The sequence below is a fragment of the Myxine glutinosa genome, chromosome 1, assembly GCF_964187855.1.
Source record: "Myxine glutinosa chromosome 1, kmMyxGlut1.1, whole genome shotgun sequence".
In the NCBI taxonomy this organism is placed as follows: Eukaryota; Metazoa; Chordata; class Myxini; order Myxiniformes; family Myxinidae; genus Myxine; species Myxine glutinosa.
This window is the reverse complement of record NC_136261.1, coordinates 170,078,672-170,098,620: the sequence shown is the minus strand read 5'-3', so window position 1 is coordinate 170,098,620 and position 19,949 is coordinate 170,078,672. Positions and strand designations below refer to the sequence as shown.

At 45.1% G+C, this 19,949-nt stretch overlaps 2 protein-coding genes across 5 annotated transcripts in view; one reads left to right on the top strand and one right to left on the bottom strand.

Moving 5' to 3' along the window:
• Window positions 1-19,949, top strand: part of VPS8 (VPS8 subunit of CORVET complex) — a 162,893-nt gene that overhangs the window by 81,322 nt on the left and 61,622 nt on the right. For 2 of the 4 annotated variants that reach the window (XM_078779774.1, XM_078779770.1), the window contains exons 30-33: window positions 169-251; window positions 398-482; window positions 7,340-7,438; window positions 17,729-17,818. In XM_078779774.1, coding sequence (XP_078635900.1) covers window positions 169-251; window positions 398-482; window positions 7,340-7,438; window positions 17,729-17,818 — 357 coding nt within the window. The remainder of the gene's footprint in view (window positions 1-168; window positions 252-397; window positions 483-7,339; window positions 7,439-17,728; window positions 17,819-19,949) is intronic. The other 2 variants (XM_078779782.1, XM_078779777.1) reach the window with 1 other exon arrangement.
• LOC144892584 (uncharacterized) lies at window positions 10,833-13,538 on the bottom strand. Its single transcript, XM_078779791.1, has 2 exons — window positions 11,110-13,538; window positions 10,833-10,971 (listed from the first exon to the last, which is right to left on the bottom strand). The coding sequence occupies exons 1-2, from the start codon at window positions 13,389-13,391 to the stop codon at window positions 10,863-10,865; spliced, it is 2,391 nt and encodes a 796-aa protein (XP_078635917.1). The 5' UTR covers window positions 13,392-13,538; the 3' UTR covers window positions 10,833-10,862.

The following is a 19,949-nucleotide window of genomic DNA, read 5'->3' as shown; positions in this document are numbered from 1 at the left end:
GTTTGTATAACACTGCCCTTTACTTTGGTGTTCTAAATATGTTGTATATTTTTTTTTATAGCGACATTAACAGCAACAACCCTTTTTGTCCCTCTCTTCACCCCCTTTGTCTGTGATCCGTTGTGGTCTATTTGAGGTGTTTAACCACATCTTGATTCTCTTTGGCAGGCACTGTTGGAGCTGTTACAGGCTGGAGGGACATCTCATTTTGAGGAAGAGTATTTGCTCGGCCTTGCTGAGAAAGCCCAATTGTGTGTTGCAGTCTTGCATGCACTTCCTTTGTGTTTGTATAACGCTGTCCTTTACCTTGGTGTTCTAAATATATTGTATTTTTTTATAGCGACATTAACAGCAACAATCCTTTTTGTCCTCCCCTTTGCCTGATCCGTTGATGTAGTTATCATGTTTGCGAGTTTATTTTGGAGAGGAAGGAACAGTACGGCAGCATTGTCCTATGTTATCTGCGAGACCACGCCCGTCAGGTGATCTATCAAAGCACATTTGACATTGTTATTATTTCTTAGATTAATCTTGCACTGTTTATTTATTGTAATAATGTGGCCTTCCCCTGTTGACCTGATTTTCCCAATTGATAAAGCAGCCTTACACACAGTAGACTATCAGGCCCACACCTATTATTATCCAAGTCACATCTGTCAAACATTCAAATACTCTAAAATTGGGAAATAGTGTGTTACTGTAAACAGATTACTGGATAACCTCACTGTTGGTTCCTTCTGCTTTGGGAGGATCAAATTGCCACTTAACAGAGCAAATTATGTTCAATGTGGAATTTTTGCATTTTATTCAGAAAATAAGAAATGAGGATTCAAAAAAGAATTGACCGCCTAAAATCCATGAAAGTTTCCAAAATCCTTAAAATGTGTCAATTCCAATTTTGGTGAAAATTCCATCTGAAAAGGAAATTCAAAAGAAGAAATCTGATAAATTGTGGTCATTTCAAGGATTACACAAGGACAGGTGTATTGAAATTCCTTAATGCATCACACCCAAATTACTTGTGTTAAGCCCCTGCATGTGATTCATATTTTTCATCTGATTCACATCTTAGAATTAGTCATATTTTTATTGTGATTACTTTTAGGAGGGGAAGCAAAAAATGTCGTGAAAATATGAATGTAGCTTACAGCGTTGGAGAAGACAGATAATGTGGGTCGGACATCAGAGAAAGGAACTGAACATCAGTATAGAGGGGAGGAAGATTTGGCAGGGTTCAGATTTGAGTATGTAGGTCGAACGGTGACTGAGGATAGTAGTTCGGAGGCCGAGGTGTGGAAGAGAATACAGGTGGGAGGGAGCATGTGCATGGAGGAAATTGGAGGAAAATATCAAGGAAATTGAAAGGGGAAGTTCTGGGGTCTTGTGTAACACTTAAACAAAAATTTGTGTCACGTTAATATAACTAGAACACAAACAACTATTGGTTACAAATACAGACTTGGCATTTAATATGGAATATTTTTTTTTTCTTCACTTGGGTTTACTTTCTGAACTCAGTATATCAATCTGGTGAGTTTCTTTTACCCGTCGGTGATGTCTTTGTTGAAAGAACCATGTCACTGATTGTCTTTCGCAGCAAGAAGTCAATAACAGGATTATATCACAGGTGGCGTGACAAAATGAAAGGACAGGTATATTTGACGATTGGCTTCACAATCGGGTATATAAGGGTTGTTGCGTTCTGTATTAGTGGAAAACAACTGCTGCACGTCTACAAAAGTTATTGCCGCTTCCTCTGGAGATGGTCCGTCAACTTGACAATGCTGTTTGTCATGGAGTGGTGGCTTTTCGAAATTCTGGCATGAAACAGCGTGCTATTGCTCGGCAGTATGGCATCACTCAAGGTCAGGTGTCAAAGACCCTGAAACGAAATGCTCAGAGGGGTGTCCCTACTTCAATACCGAGGCCAGGACGTCCACGCAGAACCACGGAGAGATGATCGCCAGCTGCACCGGTTAGTCTGCAATGGCCGTAACAAGTCAGCTAATCGGCTTAGGGCTGAGTGGCAGCAACTGACAAATGTGCCTGTATCCAGAAGGCTAGTCAACCAACGACTGGTTCAAGCAGGCTATCGTGCCAGGCGTCCCCTGAGAAAGCCACGCCTGACCAGACAACACAGCCAGCCGATTGCAGTGGGCCAGAGAGCATCATCAATGGCAGCCAGGACACTGGAATCACGTGACCTTCAGTGACGAGTATAGATTTCTGGTCTATCGTCAAGATGGCCGCGTTCGAGTGCGCAGACAAGTGCATGAAGCCCACAACGAAGATTGTATAGTGCCAAGAGTCCAAGCTGGAGGTGGTGTGGTGACCGTTTGGGCTGCTTTTCATGCAGGGGGCAAAACTGACCTGGTTGTTCTGAATGGAAACCTGAACCAGTTCAAGTACAGGGTCATTCTGGAAGAAACATTGCTTCCATTTGCTCGTGCAGCCTTTCGAGGACACTTTGTCTTCCAAGATGACAATGCACGGCCTCATCGTGCTCGCATGATCCAACACTTTCTTGCTGACCATGGTGTAGAGCATATGGAGTGGCCTGCCATGTCCCCGGATATGAATCCGATAGAGAACTTGTGGGCAGAATTAACGCGTCAAATCGACAACTTGGACCAGCAGCCTACCTCTGTGCGTGAATTGCAGCAGACTATTGTCACTGCATGGCAAGCGATTCCTGTCCAAACCTTGGAAAATCTCGTGAACAGCATGCCTTGACGTGTATGTGCTCTCCTGAATGCTCGTGGGGGTTACAGGAAGTACTGACCTGTAATTTTACTGTCCGTAATCCCAGTCATAATTTAGCTTTTGTTTTTGTTGAAAATTTTTTTGACTAATGTGCAAAATAAAGAGATACTTCTGGAAAACGTACAGAAGTTTAACACAGTACTGTCCGTGAATTGAGTTCGATATCAGTTTACATCACTTTCAAGGATCAATTTATTTGCTTCGAAATGTCAAATGTGGTTTTTGTTTCTTTTAAAGGTCACATTAACAAAATCTAGAATAATTTCAACATAATTCCAATGAACTTTTGGTTCTACGTCATCTTGAAAAGTAAGTTCACCCCCACAAAAAAAATATTCCATATTAAATGCCAAGTCTGTAGATGCAGGTTCTCCCAGCATCAAACAATCTCTATATATAAAGGAGGTGTCTGTCTGTCTGTCTGTCTTGATGTCCGCTTATAACTCAAGAACGACACATCGGAGAAAAGTTTTAGACACAGATTCGGAATCAGCATAAAATCCCGGTGGTTTTAGGCTACGTTTTATTTTAATATCAATGGTTTAAAAAAACCGCGCCAGCTGCAATTCCATGGTGTAGTTTGTGGCGGCGCGAGACGTTCGGGGTGTATTGCAATGGTTTGTCGGGTTTGGCTGTGGGTCCAGAATAGCTCCCATTTCCTTATGTTCTTCCACTTTTATTTTGATTCTTCTGTTACAACGCCTTCCTTATCTACCTTATATCCCCCCGACGAGGCCTCTACATAATTTCATGCGGCAGAATTTCGTGCATTTTGAGTGAAAGAAGTGAGACGAAGTTGTAGGAGGAAGAAGAGGCGCGGTCACTGTGGAGGCCTCGTTCGTGAGTGGAAATGGCGGGAATTGCGTTTGTATCGCAAAGTAAAGGATCTGCATTCATTTCTGAACTTGCATTGGTGGATTGTTATACATCTGCATTATTTTTCATTAAAAAAACTTTATGTTGAACTTGAAGGCTCCAAGCACGGACTATATATATAGCCCTCATTGAGGTAAAAATAAAAGTAAAAAGCCTGCTATCGCTTGCCAAGCTAGCCGTTCCCCCCTCCCCCTCCCCCTGCACTCCCCCTCCACTCCCCTCCCCTCCCCCCTCCCCCCTCCCCTCCCCCCCTCCCCTCCCCCCTCCCCTCCCCCTCCCCTCCCCCTCCCCTCCCCCCTCCCCCTCCCCTCCCTCCTCCCCCCCCCCTCCCCCTCCCCTCCCCCTCCCCCTCCCCTCCCCTCCTCCTCCCCCTCTCCCCCTCCCCTCCCCCTCCCCCTCTCCCCCTCCCCTCCCCCCTCTCCTCCCACTCCCCTCCCCCCTCCCACTCCCCTCCCCCCTCCCCCTCCCCTCCCCCCTCCCCCCTCACCTCCCCCCTCCCCCCTCACCTCCCCCTCCCCCCTCACCTCCCCCCTCCCCTCCCCCTCACTCCCCCCCCCGCCCCTCCCCCCTCCCCCCTCACTTCCCCCTCCCCTCTCCCTCCCCCCTCCCCTCCCCCTCCCACTCCCCTCCCCCCTCCCCTCCCCCTTCTCCCTCCCCCTCCCCCCTCCCCCTCCCCTCCCCCCTCCCCTTCCCACTCCCCTCCCCCTCCCCTCCCCCCTCCTCCCTCCCCTCCCCCCTCTCCCTCCCCTCCCCCCTCTCCCCCCTCCCACTCCCCTCCCCCCTCCCACTCCCCTCCCCCCTCCCACTCCCCTCCCCCTCCCCCTCCCCTCCCCCTCCCCTCCCCCTCCCCTCCCTCACCCCTCCCCTCCCCCTCCCCTCCCCCCTCCCCTCCCCCCTCCCCTCCCCCCCTCACCTCCCCCCTCACCTCCCCCCTCCCCTCCCCCTTCCCCCTCCCCTCCCCCTTCCCCCTCACCTCCCCCTTCCCCCTCACCTCCCCCCCTTCCCCTCCCCCTCCCCCCTCCCCCTCCCCATCCCCCCTCCCCCTCCCCCTCACCTCCCCCTCACCTCCCCCTCACCTCCCCCTCCCCCTCACCTCCCCCTCCCCTCCCGCTCCCCTCCCCCTCCACTCCCCCCTCCCCTCCCCCTCCACTCCCCCCTCCCCTCCCCCCCTCCCCTCCCCCCTCCCCTCCACTCCCCTCCCCCTCTCCCTCCCCTCCCCCCTCCTGTCCCCTCCCCTCCCCCCTCCCCCTCCACTCCCCTCCCCCCTCCCCCTCCACTCCCCTCCCCCCTCCCATCCCTCCCCCTCTTCTCCCCTCCCCCCCCCTCTTCTCTTCTCCCCTCCCCTCCTCTTCTCCCCTCCCCTCCTCTTCTCCCCTCCCCTCCTCTTCTCCCCTCCCCACCCTCTCCTCCCCTCCCCCCCCCCATCCCCCTCCCCTCCCCCCCCCCATTCCCCTCCCCTCCCCTTCCTCCTCCCTTCCCTTCCCCCGCCCGGCAATGCCGGGTACTTCCCATGGCCAGCTGTACGTGGGCTGCTCGAGGGTTGGAAAACCAAGCAATCTTTATGTCTTGGCACCAAGTAAGAAAACCAGAAATGTTGTATACCAAGAGATTTTGAGAAATTGAAAATTGACAAAACGTCATGTAGGAAATGTACTGTGATATTGCTCTAAAATATACATGTTCTTTTCATTACCTTCGCAAAAGCGGAAGGTTATGTTTTGATCGCTGTGTATTTATTTGTATGTCTGTGTGTGTGTGTGTATGTTATTCGCATAACTCAAAAAGTATTCAACCGAATTGCATGAAATTTGGTGGGATGATTGGTTATTATACGGGACACATTTGATTAGATTTTGGGAGCAATCGGGTCAAAGGTCAAGGTCAAGGTCACGAAAAGGTCAAAATCGTATTTTTGTTCTGTTCCCTACACTCCCATGCCAAGTACAGAACAGTAGCTGCGGCGAAGGTATGCGCTCTACCGAGTGCCCGTTCTAGTTTCATCATATATTTGTCTTATTCTTATTCAACCCGGGCGAAGCCGGGTACCTCAGCTAGTGTTACATAAATCGATGTAACTAATAGTTATATTTAATTTTACTGGGTGCAACTAACCGTAAACAGGGAACCATGATTGTCATGGGGCCCGCAAGGCTAACCCCCGCTCTAGCGGGGAAAATGGCCTTAAAACGGTCATTCATTCATTCATTCATTCAACTAACCAAACAGTTGTTTATGGGGGTTATAGGCTGCTATACGAGAGGTTAGATCTACCATCGTGAGACTCACATTTCACCACTCTTCCCTCCCCTCCCCACCCCTTTTTTTTTTTTTTTTTTTTTTTTGTATACTGAATCGAGGCTCGTGAAAGAGCTGACATTTACTTCACAAACAAATCAACCAGATAAACAAAATATATAAAAAGAGGGAGCGGAAGACAAGAGAAGGGGAAGCACACAAACACTTGAGAGCACACAACATTTAAGAGCAGATGGAGATGTGTGGGAGATGTGTGATGTGTGATGTGTGATGTGATGGGAGATGTGTGATGTGTGGGAGGGAGAGGGCTTGGGGGGAGGAGGCGAGGGAAGGGGGGGGGGGGTGGGAGAAGTATAAAACTCAAGGACACCAAGGACTTCCAGGACAGAAGTTGGTATTTCAAAAAAGTGGAATTGGGATGAAATTAGCAGGGATAGAAAAGATCAAGGTTTTGGATGGGGGAAGATAAGAGATGGTGGTGAACAGCTGTTTTAAAGACCTGGAGGGTGGAGTGGGATTGAAGAGAGTGAGGGAGTTTGTTCCAGAGGTGGGAGAAAAGAGGAATGAAGGAGTGAAGGTGAGCAGAAAGTCTTGATTTTGGCAGTTTAACCATAAGAGGGTTGCAGGCAGATCTTGTGCGACCTGTAGGAATATTTGCCGGACAGAGCCCAGAGAGAGCTGGGGGGGGCAAGGCCAGAGAGGAGTCGGTAGAAGACGGAAAGACCACCAACCTGCCTGCGGTGAGTGAGTGAGAGGCCCTTGGAGTTAGCTTCATCGCGGGAGATTCCAATGATTCTGAATGCTTTGGTTTCAACAGCGTGAAGACGAGCTAGGTGTGAGGCAGGAGCACCAGCCCAGAGGGGAGAGCAGTATTCCATTGAGCTGCGGATGAAAGCCTTGTATGTGGTGAGGAGCTCAGGTGTGCCAAGGAAGGACTTCGCACGACGGAGGATGCCCAGTCGGCGACTGGCTTTGGAGGCCAGATTTGAAATGTGGTTTTCCCAGGAAAGATCATGGCAGATAGTGAGACCCAAAAGCTTGAGTGACAGAACTTCTTGGAGAGGATTATTCAGAAAGTGGATGGGAGGGTTGTCCAGTCGGTCTTTTCGGAGAGACATCGTAAGAGTGTGAGATTTGTCAGGATTGAAAGACATGTTCCACTTGTTTGCCCAGTCTGTGATTTTGTCCAGGTCTGCAGAGAGTCAGGAGGCTGCAGACTGCCGATCTGAGGGATGAGGAATCTGAGGAATTAATGTAACTGATTAACAAATATCCAATGTAATCAGTAATATGTAGTGTATTTTATAGAAAAGCTCTCAAAACTACTTTATTACTGACTGATCTACTGATGATCTTCATTCCGTTTCTCAAATAACCCAACTGTAGGCCACTTGTTTTGGTGCATGAATACAGTAATGGCTATATTGTTGTTGATCATTTGCAGGAGGCTGTATTTTCTTACATACATAACCTGCTCTCATTGCCTGGATACACCCCAGCACACTGTGCTGCTGTACGTCAGCAAACGCTGTCTCACATGAAGGTATTGGCAGTTTCCTAGTCCTTTATCACCTTTCCTCTAGTCTCACCCCTCCTGCCCTCATTGCTCTTTGTCCCATCCAAGGCTCACCAGGTTGGAAAAGAGTTGATGTGAGCATTTACTCCATATGCATATTCACTCATTTATGTGAAAGCATGCTTCAAATCTTTTCCTGTCACAGTTATCCCAGCCGTTATATAACCTTTTTTTTCTGCCATGCATTTTGACTGTGAAAAAAACAAATAAAATACGTTTTCTGTCAAAAAAGTCAAAGCAATCAAATTAAAAATCAAATCAAATTTTGACTGCCAAAATGATTTTGATAGCACTGTATTTTAAAATATAATTGTAACAGAGCCATCTTTCCAGATTGTTTGATCAAATATTATCACGTCAGCCTCCGTTAACACGGGCCGTCTGCGCAGGGATCATTTATCCTGTGAACGGCCAAATTGTGTAACTTCTGCATTCGGTGGAATTAATCTACAACTTTACCGTTCTCCAAGGTCACCCAAAATGTACTGAATTTGGCGGCACACTGTAAGCGAAAGGATAGAAGACGTTTCTTACCTTTACACGAGTTTCATTATAATGAGTACAGGGAGAAAGGTAGACGGAACAAATCAAACGAGTCGACAGACACAGATGGATGTGGGGACACACAAACTTATTTACAAGGATGAATAAATAACAATCTTATCTTCACTAGGGGCCACAGATCGCACTATTACGAAGCAATGGGGTAAGCAGGCGAGGACTTCCCAATGGGAATGAGTAGTGTGTTAAATAAGTGGTATGCAGGGTGATGGTGCAGCTTGTGAACAGGAAGGGTGCAAGTGGAGGTGAGGGATTGTAAGTTTGTGTTCGCAATTCCATAGAACAGTCCTCCTTATCTCGGAGAAGAAGAGAGCCAGCGAGATGAAGTGAGAAAAACAGAGCGCAATGGTATTTTTCCAAAGGGTCTCACTCCAATTCTGTTATGTGCGTATCTACAGACCCAGCCCTCTTGGACTGTGTATTTTTCCACGGAGCTTCTCCACAGTGAGTCCTCTGGCCCGCCCTGCGTACACTGAGACCACCTTCGCCTGTGGCGGGTCCCATGATTTGCTGCCCACTGCTTGTGGGATGTGCCATCCTCCGGGCCATCCTGCCCACCGGGTGGCCCCAAAAAAACAAAAAACAAGTCTATTAAAACAAACCAGACAGATCATGATCAGTCCTTTTGAAGTATGAAGCACTTCCATTGTGCCTTGTTGCCAAAAGTCCTCATTTGGCCACGCCCACTAACAAGTTACAATCTTCTCCCAGTCATACTGGCTATAAATTTTATATGCTGCCTCTCGAGTGTAACGTGTAACAAGATGACTTGCTCTGACAGATCTTTGATACATGGCGATCTAGCTTGTGCGAAATACACAGACCATACTATTCTTACAACAATCTAGCTATGGATCATCGCCACCCGCCACCATTCCACATACCAATATTGTTTTTTTGTTTTTTTTTCAAAAAAGAAAAATTTAAGCCATTTTAAAATAAAGATGTTGTTTTCGTATGCAGCCTGTGGCTGCTGGTTGCATCATTTCTCTGGAGGTGCGTTTGTGCCGCTGATGCCAATTACCAGTGAGCCAGTGAGCTGGTCCTCAATTTGCTTACCTCGGTAGGATGACAGGCTGAGTCAACCCCCCCCCCCGCCCCCCGGCGTTAATTGAACGATCGACCGGGATGCGAACTCAGGATCCTAGGATCCCAAGCCAGCACCCTAACCATTAAGCCAACGCCAGGCTTTTTAAATAACGTAGGAGTGGGTTGTTGATCCATCAATTTTACAAAGCTGCAGTGGGTTCTTACATTTTTATTTCTTCCCTTCCTCCATCAGTTTTTTTTTTTTTTTTTTTTTTGTTGTTGTTCCAAAGAATGACGGGTTCAGCAGTGCTGTTGGAAGATGTACGTTCAAAAAGGTTTTAGTAAACAGAATTATAACGTGCCATGGTAGTCATGTGACAGGAAAGAAAACTTCAGATGCATTTTAAAACACAGTTTTAAAATATCCATTTGACTTCAGAGGGCTTGCTGGTGATTCTTGTTTGTTTTCCACATTAGAAAAGGTCACCCTGTGGTAGAAGCGATGGAATAAGCTGATCTCTTTCAAAGCTACTCCTATTATATTGTGTGCACTTCGTATAGTCTAGTAGGAAGACTAGGTCCCCCTGCACCCCCCGGAGATATACTTCTAATCAGTGTTTCTAGATTGGAAAAAATGTGTAGAAAATGACTAGCTATGGCCCCAAGCTGAAAAGATGTCCCACATACCATTTTTATGCAAATTACTGCTGCCATTATCAAAAAAACGATTTTTGACATATCTCAGCCAATATTGCAGATAAATTGAAAAATGAAGGTGTCTAGACCCATGTTTTGAAGGGCATAGATCATGATAGAACTATTCATAACATGATTACATGTGTCTATGGTATACTAGTATGCTAATTAGTGCTTTATTTACAAAATAATCACAGTTTTACGAAATAATAGACTCATATTAAGGTCCGTCTACACAGACGTTAACACAAAGTTTTATTTTTCTAAATATTACAACTGTCAAAATAGTCCTAGCACTCAATGTGACCACTCTTCTCTTGCTTGTTTTAGATAAACATCATTAGCATTAGTGATTCTACACTGAGTCAGTCATCATCATTTTCATCGAAATCGTCAGAGTCAAACTCTTCTTCTCCTTCCTCTTCCTCCTCCTCTTCGTGCTCTCCTGTGTTCAGAAGATCCACCAGTGAGGTTGGTAGGATGGGACCACTGGACCACATTGGTTTCAACAGTCCTTCATCAGTCCTTATCCATCCTTGCTCCTCATAAGGTTTTGGCTTTTCGATGATAGGTTGATCGGCTCTTTTGTACAATGCTACGCGGTGGTTCACACGCTGGATGTGCGGCTTCAGGGCAGACTGGCATGGAGGAAGGCGAGCCAGATCAACCTTGGACTTGGATGTGAGGGTCTTGTCCTCTCCCACCATTTTTCGTAGCAGCTTGGCACGGACAATGTCCACTGATGACTCGCGACTCTGGCCGTACATCACACAGGTGAATTTTTCTAACTGCCTCTCCACCTCAGGGTTGGCATCCCAGTTGTCACCCAGTTCACCGAATGCCCTGTGAAACCTGGGATTCTTCTCCAGCTTTTTCAAGGGCCCGACTTTTCCCTTCCCTTTGAAGGCACTGGTGCAGTCTTCTCCGCTGAACACATAGTACCCCAGGAGAGTGGCACAGTAGTCCTCTCCCAGGGATTCTGCCAGCTCAGAGACGTTGACAAGTTGGCGATGCTTCCCTGACCCTGTATCCAGGTACACCGTCAGCTTGATGTTGTGGGCATGGTGGAGCAGGATCAGGAGGATGTCTGTGTCCGGTGTTCTGACTACAGCGTTCTTGTATCCGATGGTAGCAGCATGATGGAGGTACAGAACCACCCTGGTATCAGTCTCTTCCTGGTTGCTGTAGATCGTGGGGAGTTCACGTACCTCGACCTGAAACACAAAAAGGCACCGCATTTCAATCACCAGTCACTGCCAGTTTCAGATCTAGACAAACATCACAGGTAATCACCTTTTTTTCAGGAAAAATTACAAATTGAATCGCCATTCACGAAGGGCTTTCAATTTTACCTTGCCTTGATGTTCTCCTCCTCAGTGAATCTCTCCATCAACAGCCTCTCCATTGCCTCACACACTGTTTTGAGGCAAAAGAGGGACTTTGCGTAGGCCTTTCCACTGAGAACACCTTTGAGAGATCCACTTGTTACTAGTTGTGCCTCAAAGAGAATCTCTGCATATCCAGAACCACGCATCTTGTGTCCAGTGAGCATCCCGATGTAGTTCATGGATGTGTGGAAGGGTCCAATCGTTACTACATGACTAGCAAATTCATTTGGCCAGCGCCAGATGATGGGAAGGGCTTTCATGCAGACACCCAGATCAAATGTATTCAGGACCCATCTCTGACCCACCTCAGCAGTTGCTGCCTCGGAACGCTTCAGTAGCTCACGAACAACTGCGTTGTCTGTGATCGGTTGGTGGATAGGCGTGCAGTAGTCGACTGTTGATTTGCTGGGTGGGGGAGAACCAGTTGCAGAGGTGAAACCCCCTAGCCCAGGCACAGGCTGCAGGCCACAGCTTCCGATGTATCTGATGAAGAGCCAGATGTAGTACTCTTGCATCGTAGTGGCATAGACTGTGTCATTCTCTGCTGGCGGTGTGAATGATGAGCCTTCAGGGAACTTCGGGCCAACGCGAGTAAAGTGCAAGGGTGGGAGAGTTTTTGGTGTGTCGACCTTCAGGCTACGCTGTTGTGACCTATTGATGGTAGGTAGCATTCGGTCCTTGCTGCTCTCGAACCCGGGCTTGACCTCCTGCACCATGATTCCTCCAGCACTGTTTACAATGTTGCTGCCGTGCACACTGGTAGTGGTTTTATTCAAGTTGTCCCACTCACAGTGGAATACAAGGTTGCCCTCTCCTGTCACAATTTGTGGTGTACGATAAGTTGAGACTTCATCCAGGACCTTGGCGAGAGCAGTTTCCAACTCCAAGGCGAAATCGTAGCTCTCAGAGTGTCCAAGCCTGTGTAGTATTGTGGTGAGCTGTTTGCTTCGGAACAGGTGCCTTACAGTCACACAGAGGAGAATGTGCTTTGGTAACTTCCATTTTCCATCTGACACTGCACGGCACAGATCTTGTCCAATGGAGAAGACCAGACGCTTCACCTTTTCTGTCTCGATGCCCTCCTTGCCAGTCATTAGCACGCTGAGAAAGCGGACAAGGTCTGGAGGTAGGATGTCTTCAGGATTGAGCTCCATGTCTTCAGCTGTTGGTGGCCATGGTTGGTCTTTACACTCTCTGAAAGCCTGTAGAATACCCTGGCGAAGTTGGAGGGCAACATTTTGGTTCTTGTTTGTGCTTCCGAGTGTGAATGCTCGTGCGAGAGCATTGGAAACTGTTATGTTTGAGCTGTGCACAAGCCAGAAAGAAATGACATCACATTTGTCATGATCAACCTTCGTGAAGTGGATATGCTCCTTGATTGGGTCATTCTGTAGGCGTTTCAGTAGTTTCTCTGACCGATAATTTGAGTTCTCATATCCATTCAGTTTCAGTTCCTCGACATAGAGCAAGCGCAAGGAAGAAAGCTGTAGAACTTTATTCTGCTGGATGACCTGGGTTTGAATGTGTTCCAGTACTGAGTTGAATGCCTTTTCATGGGCGGCTGACATGCAAGCCTGCTCCTTTGGTGCTTCGGCTCTGTGAATCGCACGCTCATAGTTGTAGAATGCTGTGCGGAAAGCTTTAAAACATGACGGATGGTGTTTGGCCTCACATGCAAAGAGGTCTTTGTTTTTCACCTTTCGATGGAGTCGATAGAGACCCATTTTCTCAGCCCGTGTTTCGATTTGCTCCCATGCATTTTCTTTGTTTTTAAAGGATGGGAAGGTTGTAGGCCTCTCAGTATTGCGATGAGCATCTTTGGTCTCAACTTTCTCACAAAATATACACTCTGGCGGGAAGATGGGTTCAGCAGAACCTCCTGGTTTACGAGGAGAGTGATGCCATGATGAGGTTGATGGCCCTGGTTCTGTATCATCTCCCAGACGATGAAAGTGGCGGACAAAGTGCTTATAACACTTGCTGTGATATCCTACTCTTTCTAGGTCATCAGGAAGAGTTGCCGGGATCTGATCACATACTGATTGCATACGACATGGGGAGTCATGCGGTTGGTTGAGACGTCTATCCCGGATCTTTTGAAGCAGTTGCAGTTTTTCTGAAGCAGATCCTTTAATTTTACGGAGGGGCGTGAAATCCCCATGATCAGACATGGATGGTACATGAAGGATGCATGTAGGAGGAGAGCTTTGGGCTGCAGGTTCTACACTCCGTTTTCTTTTGGGCATGCTTGCTGTCGATGTCTACCATCACTGTTAAATGACAAATAAGAAATCACGAATGATGTTAAAAGTGCCTGTGAAAGGAGGCTCTGAGTTTTCAGTGAGGTAACAGAGGTTCTGAGTCATGTTCTACACTAGGGTACTTTTTAGCTGACTAAACCATGTTTAGTGGCATCAAAAGTGCTAATAGCTAAAACATCTAAATTCTTCCACACTAACGTTAGCTATCTAGGCCAATGAAACATTGTGCTAAGTTACTGTAGCTAGCTCAGCTGTCGTGCCTCTTTCTGGTTCAATTCATATACAGAAGTCAACAGATATGTCTCATGTTTGGCATTAACAAAAGTTTAAGTTACACCGACATTAGGAACATACTGTACATAGATGAGGCTAGCTTTAACGTTAGCTAACATGGTGCTAGCTGGCTCAGCTGTTATTCTGCCTGTTTATGATTTCATGCAGAAACTGAAGTCAAGAGTGTGAGTAACATTATAGTTAGCATCTTACCTGGCTAGATTGGAGGATGAATACCAAGAACAACACACAGATGGAATGGAAGACTGAACTTTCAACTGAGGTATTCAATAACATCAACGTTACCAATTGATACGAGCGCGCGACATTACCAATTGATACGAGCGCGCGAGCGCGCATGTTACATGGATGGAAATGTAAAATGGCAGCTATAGCAGCACTAATTTGGATCTCTAGTCTGTCATTTCTGCACTGTGATTGGATAACATAAAAAAATATGTTTGGGAGTTAACAGCAGGAGTTGGTAGATTTTACGTGGGCTGGGTGAGAAACCTTTAAATAAGCAAGTGAAAATCTCTCGCAATACAAAGTCAATGGTGGGAAGAAAAGTTGAGTGGTACCAATGTTACTGCCAATGTCCCGCCCCTATGCAAGACTCAGGAGCATCTTGTTGACATTTAACCTTGAAAATACCTGGGTTTAGACCCCTTATGTACCATGTTAAGTTATCTGCAGTATTAACGTATCCTTATCATTTGTAAAACTGATTATTTTGTAATTACAGCATTAATATGCATACTAGTATACCATAGACACATGTAATCATGTTATGAATAGTTCTATCATGATCTATGCCCTTCAAAACATGGGTCTAGACACCTTCATTTTTCAATTATCTGCAATATTGGCTGAGATATGTCAAAAATCGTTTTTTTGATAATGGCAGCAGTAATTTGCATAAAAATGGTATGTGGGACATTTTTTCAGCTTGGGGCCATAGCTAGTCATTTTCTACACATTTTTTCCAATCTAGAAACACTGATTAGAAGTATATCTCCGGGGGGTGCAGGGGGACCTAGTCTTCCTACTAGACTAGTATTGGGATAGCTCATTTATGTGAATGAAAATTTGAAAGTTTTAATGTTCGCATCATCAACATGTTTTGTGGAATAGCACAGGCTACGTGTGCTTAATTACCTGCACCAACGAAGGTGGACAGAGGTTATGCTTTCACCCCTGTCTGTCTGCTTGTCTGGCTGTCTGCTTGTCTGGCTGTCTGTGAGTAGGATATTGACATACAATGGCCAGCAAAAGTATTCGCTCCTCCATTACTTTGATACCACCTGAGCTTATTTCATGATTCTTTCAAATCATACTTGATATATAGTCTTCACAAACTACTCCAAAGTGATAAAGCTAAAAAAATGCACATAAAATGTGAACAGGTTAGATTAACAGAGAAAATCAGATGATTCTCAGTTGCATACAAGTATTCAAACCCTTTGTCCAATTACCCCTAAATCACTTCAAGAGCAAATTATTTGTGTGAAAGGTTTCAGAATAAATCTAATAGGTTTAACCTTCATGTAATCAGTGGTTTAATTTTAAAATAAAGCTCTGCCACTAAGCTAAAGTTTTAAGGTGCAACTCACTTGGTCATCCAACAAGGCCAAGGAGCTTTCCAAAGAAGTCAGACATAAAGTGGTGGAAAAGCACCGTTCAGGAGAGAGTTATAATATAGATTTCAAAGTCACTCGTTATCCCTTTGAGTGAATGAATGAATAAATGATCGTTTTAAGGCCATTTTCCCCGCTAGAGCGGGGGTTAGCCTTGCGGGCCCCATGACAATCATGGTTCCCTGTTTGAGGCAATGTTTTTATGGCCGGATGCCCTTCCTCACGCCAACCCTTGGTCACGCTCTTACGATGCGCAGGGATACGGTGTACCTATTCTAAACCGGGGTACACACCGGGATCATTCATCCCAGCAAGCTGGTACTCAATTTGCCAACCTCGGAAGGATGACAGGCTGAGTCAACCCCCCTGGTGTTAATTCAGTGATCAACCGGGATTCGAACCCAGGATCCTAGGATCCCAAGCCGGCACCCTAACCGCTAAGCCAACACCAGGGTTCAACCTAACCGCTAAGCCAACCTTTGAGTATGGTGAAATATATCATTAAGTATTGGAAGACGTGTCATACCACCCAGACTCGACCCAGATCAGGCCACCCATTCAAACTCAGCAGCCCGGCAAGGAGAAGAGTGGTTCCGTATGCCACTGTAAATCCAACAATGACTTTGAAAGATCTGCAAGGCTCCATGTCCGAGATGGGAGTCAGTGTTCATCAATCAACAATATCCCGTTCACTTTACAAAGCTGGCCTCTATGGACATGTGGCAAGAAAGAAGCCATTACTGAAAAAGATGCATCTAAAAGCTCGTTTGGAGTTTGGGAAAAGGCATCCTAATTATACTACAGGTATGTGGAGAAAGGTTGTGGTCAGACGAGAGAAAAATTGAAAAACTAAATTCCAAGCGTCAGGTCTGGCACAAGCCAGATGTTGGCTTAGCGGTTAGGGTGCCGGCTTGGGATCCTAGGATCCTGGGTTTGAATCCCGGTCGATCGCTGAATTAACGCCAGGGGAGTTGACTCAGTCTGTCATCCTTCCGAGGTCGGCAAATAGAGTACCAGCTTGCTGGGATGAATGATCACGGTGTGTACCCCGGTTTAGAATAGGTACACCGTATCCCTGCACATCGTAAGAGCGTGACCAAGGGTTGGCGTCATGAAGGGCATCCGGCCATAAAAGCATTGCCTCAAACAGGGAACCATGATTGTCATGGGGCCCGCAAGGCTAACCCCCGCTTTAGCGGGGGAAAATGGCCTTAAAACGATCATTCATTCATTCATTCATTCAGGTCTGGCACAAGCCTAACACTGCAGATCACTCAGTCAACACCATCCCTCCTGTCAAGCATGGTAGTGGCAGCATCATGTTATGGGGCTGCTTTTCATCAGCAGGGACTGGCAAACTTGTCATGATCGGAGAGACAATGGATGGTACATAGTACAGGAGAATCCTTGATGAAAACGTGCTTGTCAGCCATGAATCTGAAACTGGGTAGGTGATTCACATTTCAGCAGGACAATGATCTGAAGTACAAAGCTAAAGCCATACTGGAGTGGCTGAATAAAAATAAAATAAATGTTCTTGAGTGGTCCAGTCAAAGTCCTGACTTGAACCCAATTGAATATTTATGGTGAGATTTGAAGATTGCAGTCCATCGACGATCCCCTTCAAACTTGGCAGAACTAGAGCAATTTTCACGTGAAGAATGGGCAAAGTCTTCACCATGTCACTGTGCAAAGCTGGTAGACACCTACCCAAAAGGACTCGTAACACTCATTGCTGCAAAATGCACTGACCTAAGGGGCTGAATACATTTGCAACCAGTGAATTTTGATTTGTACATGTTTTTTGCAGGTATTCCTGACATGTAACCTCCTTCAGCATAAGTGTTTCATTTGATCCCTTCAGTTGTGAATAAAAAATAGTTCATTTGGAAAAATTGTTTCTACATCATTTGTAATTAATCTAAATGTGGCATTATTGGTAGGGGGTAAATACTTTGCAGACCACACTATGTTAGTGGTTGCTTCCATTGGCTTTTGAAGAGATATATAAGATTGCCATTTTCCAGCCTTATGAACGCCTTTCCTTTTTTCTTTTTTTTTTCTTTTTTTTTCTATTAGAGCTGTAGTTTTGGAGAACAAAAAAAATCTGTATTGCTAATTTATTAGTCCCCTACCAGTTTCACTGGAGGGGCTATATGTTTGCTGTCTGTGTCTGTCTGTCTCTGTCTGTCTGTCTGTCCATCCATCTGTACCACCTGTGGTTTTCCAGACTTTCTGCCCTTTCCCTTTAACATATTCAACTGAAACTTGGTGCATGGCTTTATTATGACAAGTTACAGAACAAGTTTGAGTTTCAGGGCGTTTCATCAATTTTGGAGTTGGAAAATACCACACTCATTGGGGACATGTATTGCAAAGCAATTCTCCCTCTTGTTTTTACTCCTTTTTCAGAATCTGGCTGAGATCAATGCCAGGAAAACATCTGATTTGGTTGTGGATCATTTTGGTGCTGAGATTTTGCAGGTGCTAGACTCACTCCAGGTGAGTCATTTCCATATTTGCTTCTCAGCAAAGAGGGTTTGCATGTAAACATGTATGAAGCATGGGCATAGAGTTTCAAATCATAATGTGAGCAAATTGCTTTATATTTCCATAGCTCTGAAAAATTACCACTCATCTTATACCCCCAAGAAAAAAATGTACTGCATGGGTTGTTGGTCTATTTGGCATTTCATCTGAGCATGTAGCGAACATGTTGGGATCGTAACTTAATTCAATTCCTATATATAGTTTGCCCACCAATGTCTTAAGCCGAGCGTTGGCTGAACGGTTAAGGTGGCTGGCTTGAGATCTTAGGGTCTGAAGGTCTTCGTAGCCACTTACCTCCTTCCCCCTTCCCCCTACGGCCTACACACACACACACACACACACACACACACACACACACACACACACACACACACACACACACACACACACACACACACACACACACACTCAATGATGTACCACCACCTAACACAACTAGGATGCCTGGAGGCAGAACAGAAAGAGTGTAAAAGAGGACACTATCGACCAATAGACCTTCCACTACAAAATAAGACCATACTCGAAAACTGTAAAATGAGCATAACCAAATTATCCACAGCATGGATATACTACAAAAATGCTTTTGATAGTGTGCCACATTCATGGATGATAAAATGCATGCAAATGTACAAGATTAACCCCCAAATAATCAAACTGATTGACAAAACAATGGAACATTGGAATATCATCACATCTGGCAATAGCACTCGGAAGGAAAGATCGAACTAACAGGAGTGACAATAACATGTGTGATCTTCCATGGAGACATCCTTTCACGCCTCCTGGATTGCCTGGCCCTGGACCCACTGAGCAACTTCATTAATGAGCAAGGACACAGATACACCCTAACATCAAAATAAACAAGAAAGGTGACATATCTACTGTACATGGATGATTTAAAACTCTTTGCACCAAACGATTAAAAATTGACTGAACAACTGAAATTAGTGAAACAGTACTCCAGACATTCAAATGGAATTTAGCCTAGATATATGAGCCAAGTACACCACATTTGTACAAGGTAGACCAACAAAAACGGACAACAAAAAATTGACACAAATACAACAATACAGGAGCGAGACAACGAAGCATCATACAAATACCTTGGAGTATAAGATGACTACCAAATATGTCACATCCAAATGTGCCAAACAATCACCAAAGAATACCTGCGTAGAACGAGGTTGATCCTGAAAACATACCCTTCTCCAAGGAACAAAATCAAAGCCATAAATAAACTCACAATACCGGTATTCTAGTACAGCTGCAGAGTAATAAACTAGCCACAATCAAAAATCAATAAGCTAGATATCAAAACAAGGAAGCTCCTCACTATCCACAAAATGTTCCACAAAGATCACTACATCTCAAGAATGTATCTTTCGAGACGAGAAGGAGCTAGCGGCCTTATGGAACTCAACCAAGTGCAAAAAGTGACAACTGTGGGATTGGCTGAATATGTGAAAAGGTCAACAGGCCACTGATTCCAATTTGTATACAAATACGAAGACAGCAAACCAGAAAAGGTATCCCTAACTCACTTTGTGAAACCTTTCCAAAAACAGGTGTGAATAGAATATGTCACACATGAAACCGAAATAGCAATGGCTTCAGCTGCAACAATTGCAAAAAATATATAACGAAAGAAAAATATAAGGCGAAATATTAACAGATATACAGTGACAACTGAAAGAATGATAAAAGAGCAGAGATCCACAGCATGGATCAACTATATATATATATATATATATTTATATATATATATTTATATATATATATTTATATATATATATATTTATATATATATTTATATATATATTTATATATATATTTATATATATATTTATATTTATATTTATATTTATATTTATATATATATATATATATATATATATATATATATATGTATATGTATATAGTTGGATAGATAGAGCATAGACAGAAGGCTCATTGGAATGGCTAAGAGGTCAGATCAAATGGGATGGAGAACAAATCATTATAAACTCAAGACCAAGGACACGACATGAATGGCTTGAAGAAAATGCCAGGACTGAGTCAACTGGACAGGTGTAGGTTCTGAAAG

Excerpts from the sequence above, each read along its gene's own strand:
- LOC144892584 (XM_078779791.1), bottom strand. The coding sequence starts at position 13,391 with ATGCCCAAAAGAAAACGGAGTGTAGAACCTGCAGCCCAAAGCTCTCCT. Across the intron at positions 10,972-11,109 it reads GAGGAGAACATCAAGGCAAG|GTCGAGGTACGTGAACTCCC; the intron begins GTAAAATTGAAA and ends TTTGTGTTTCAG.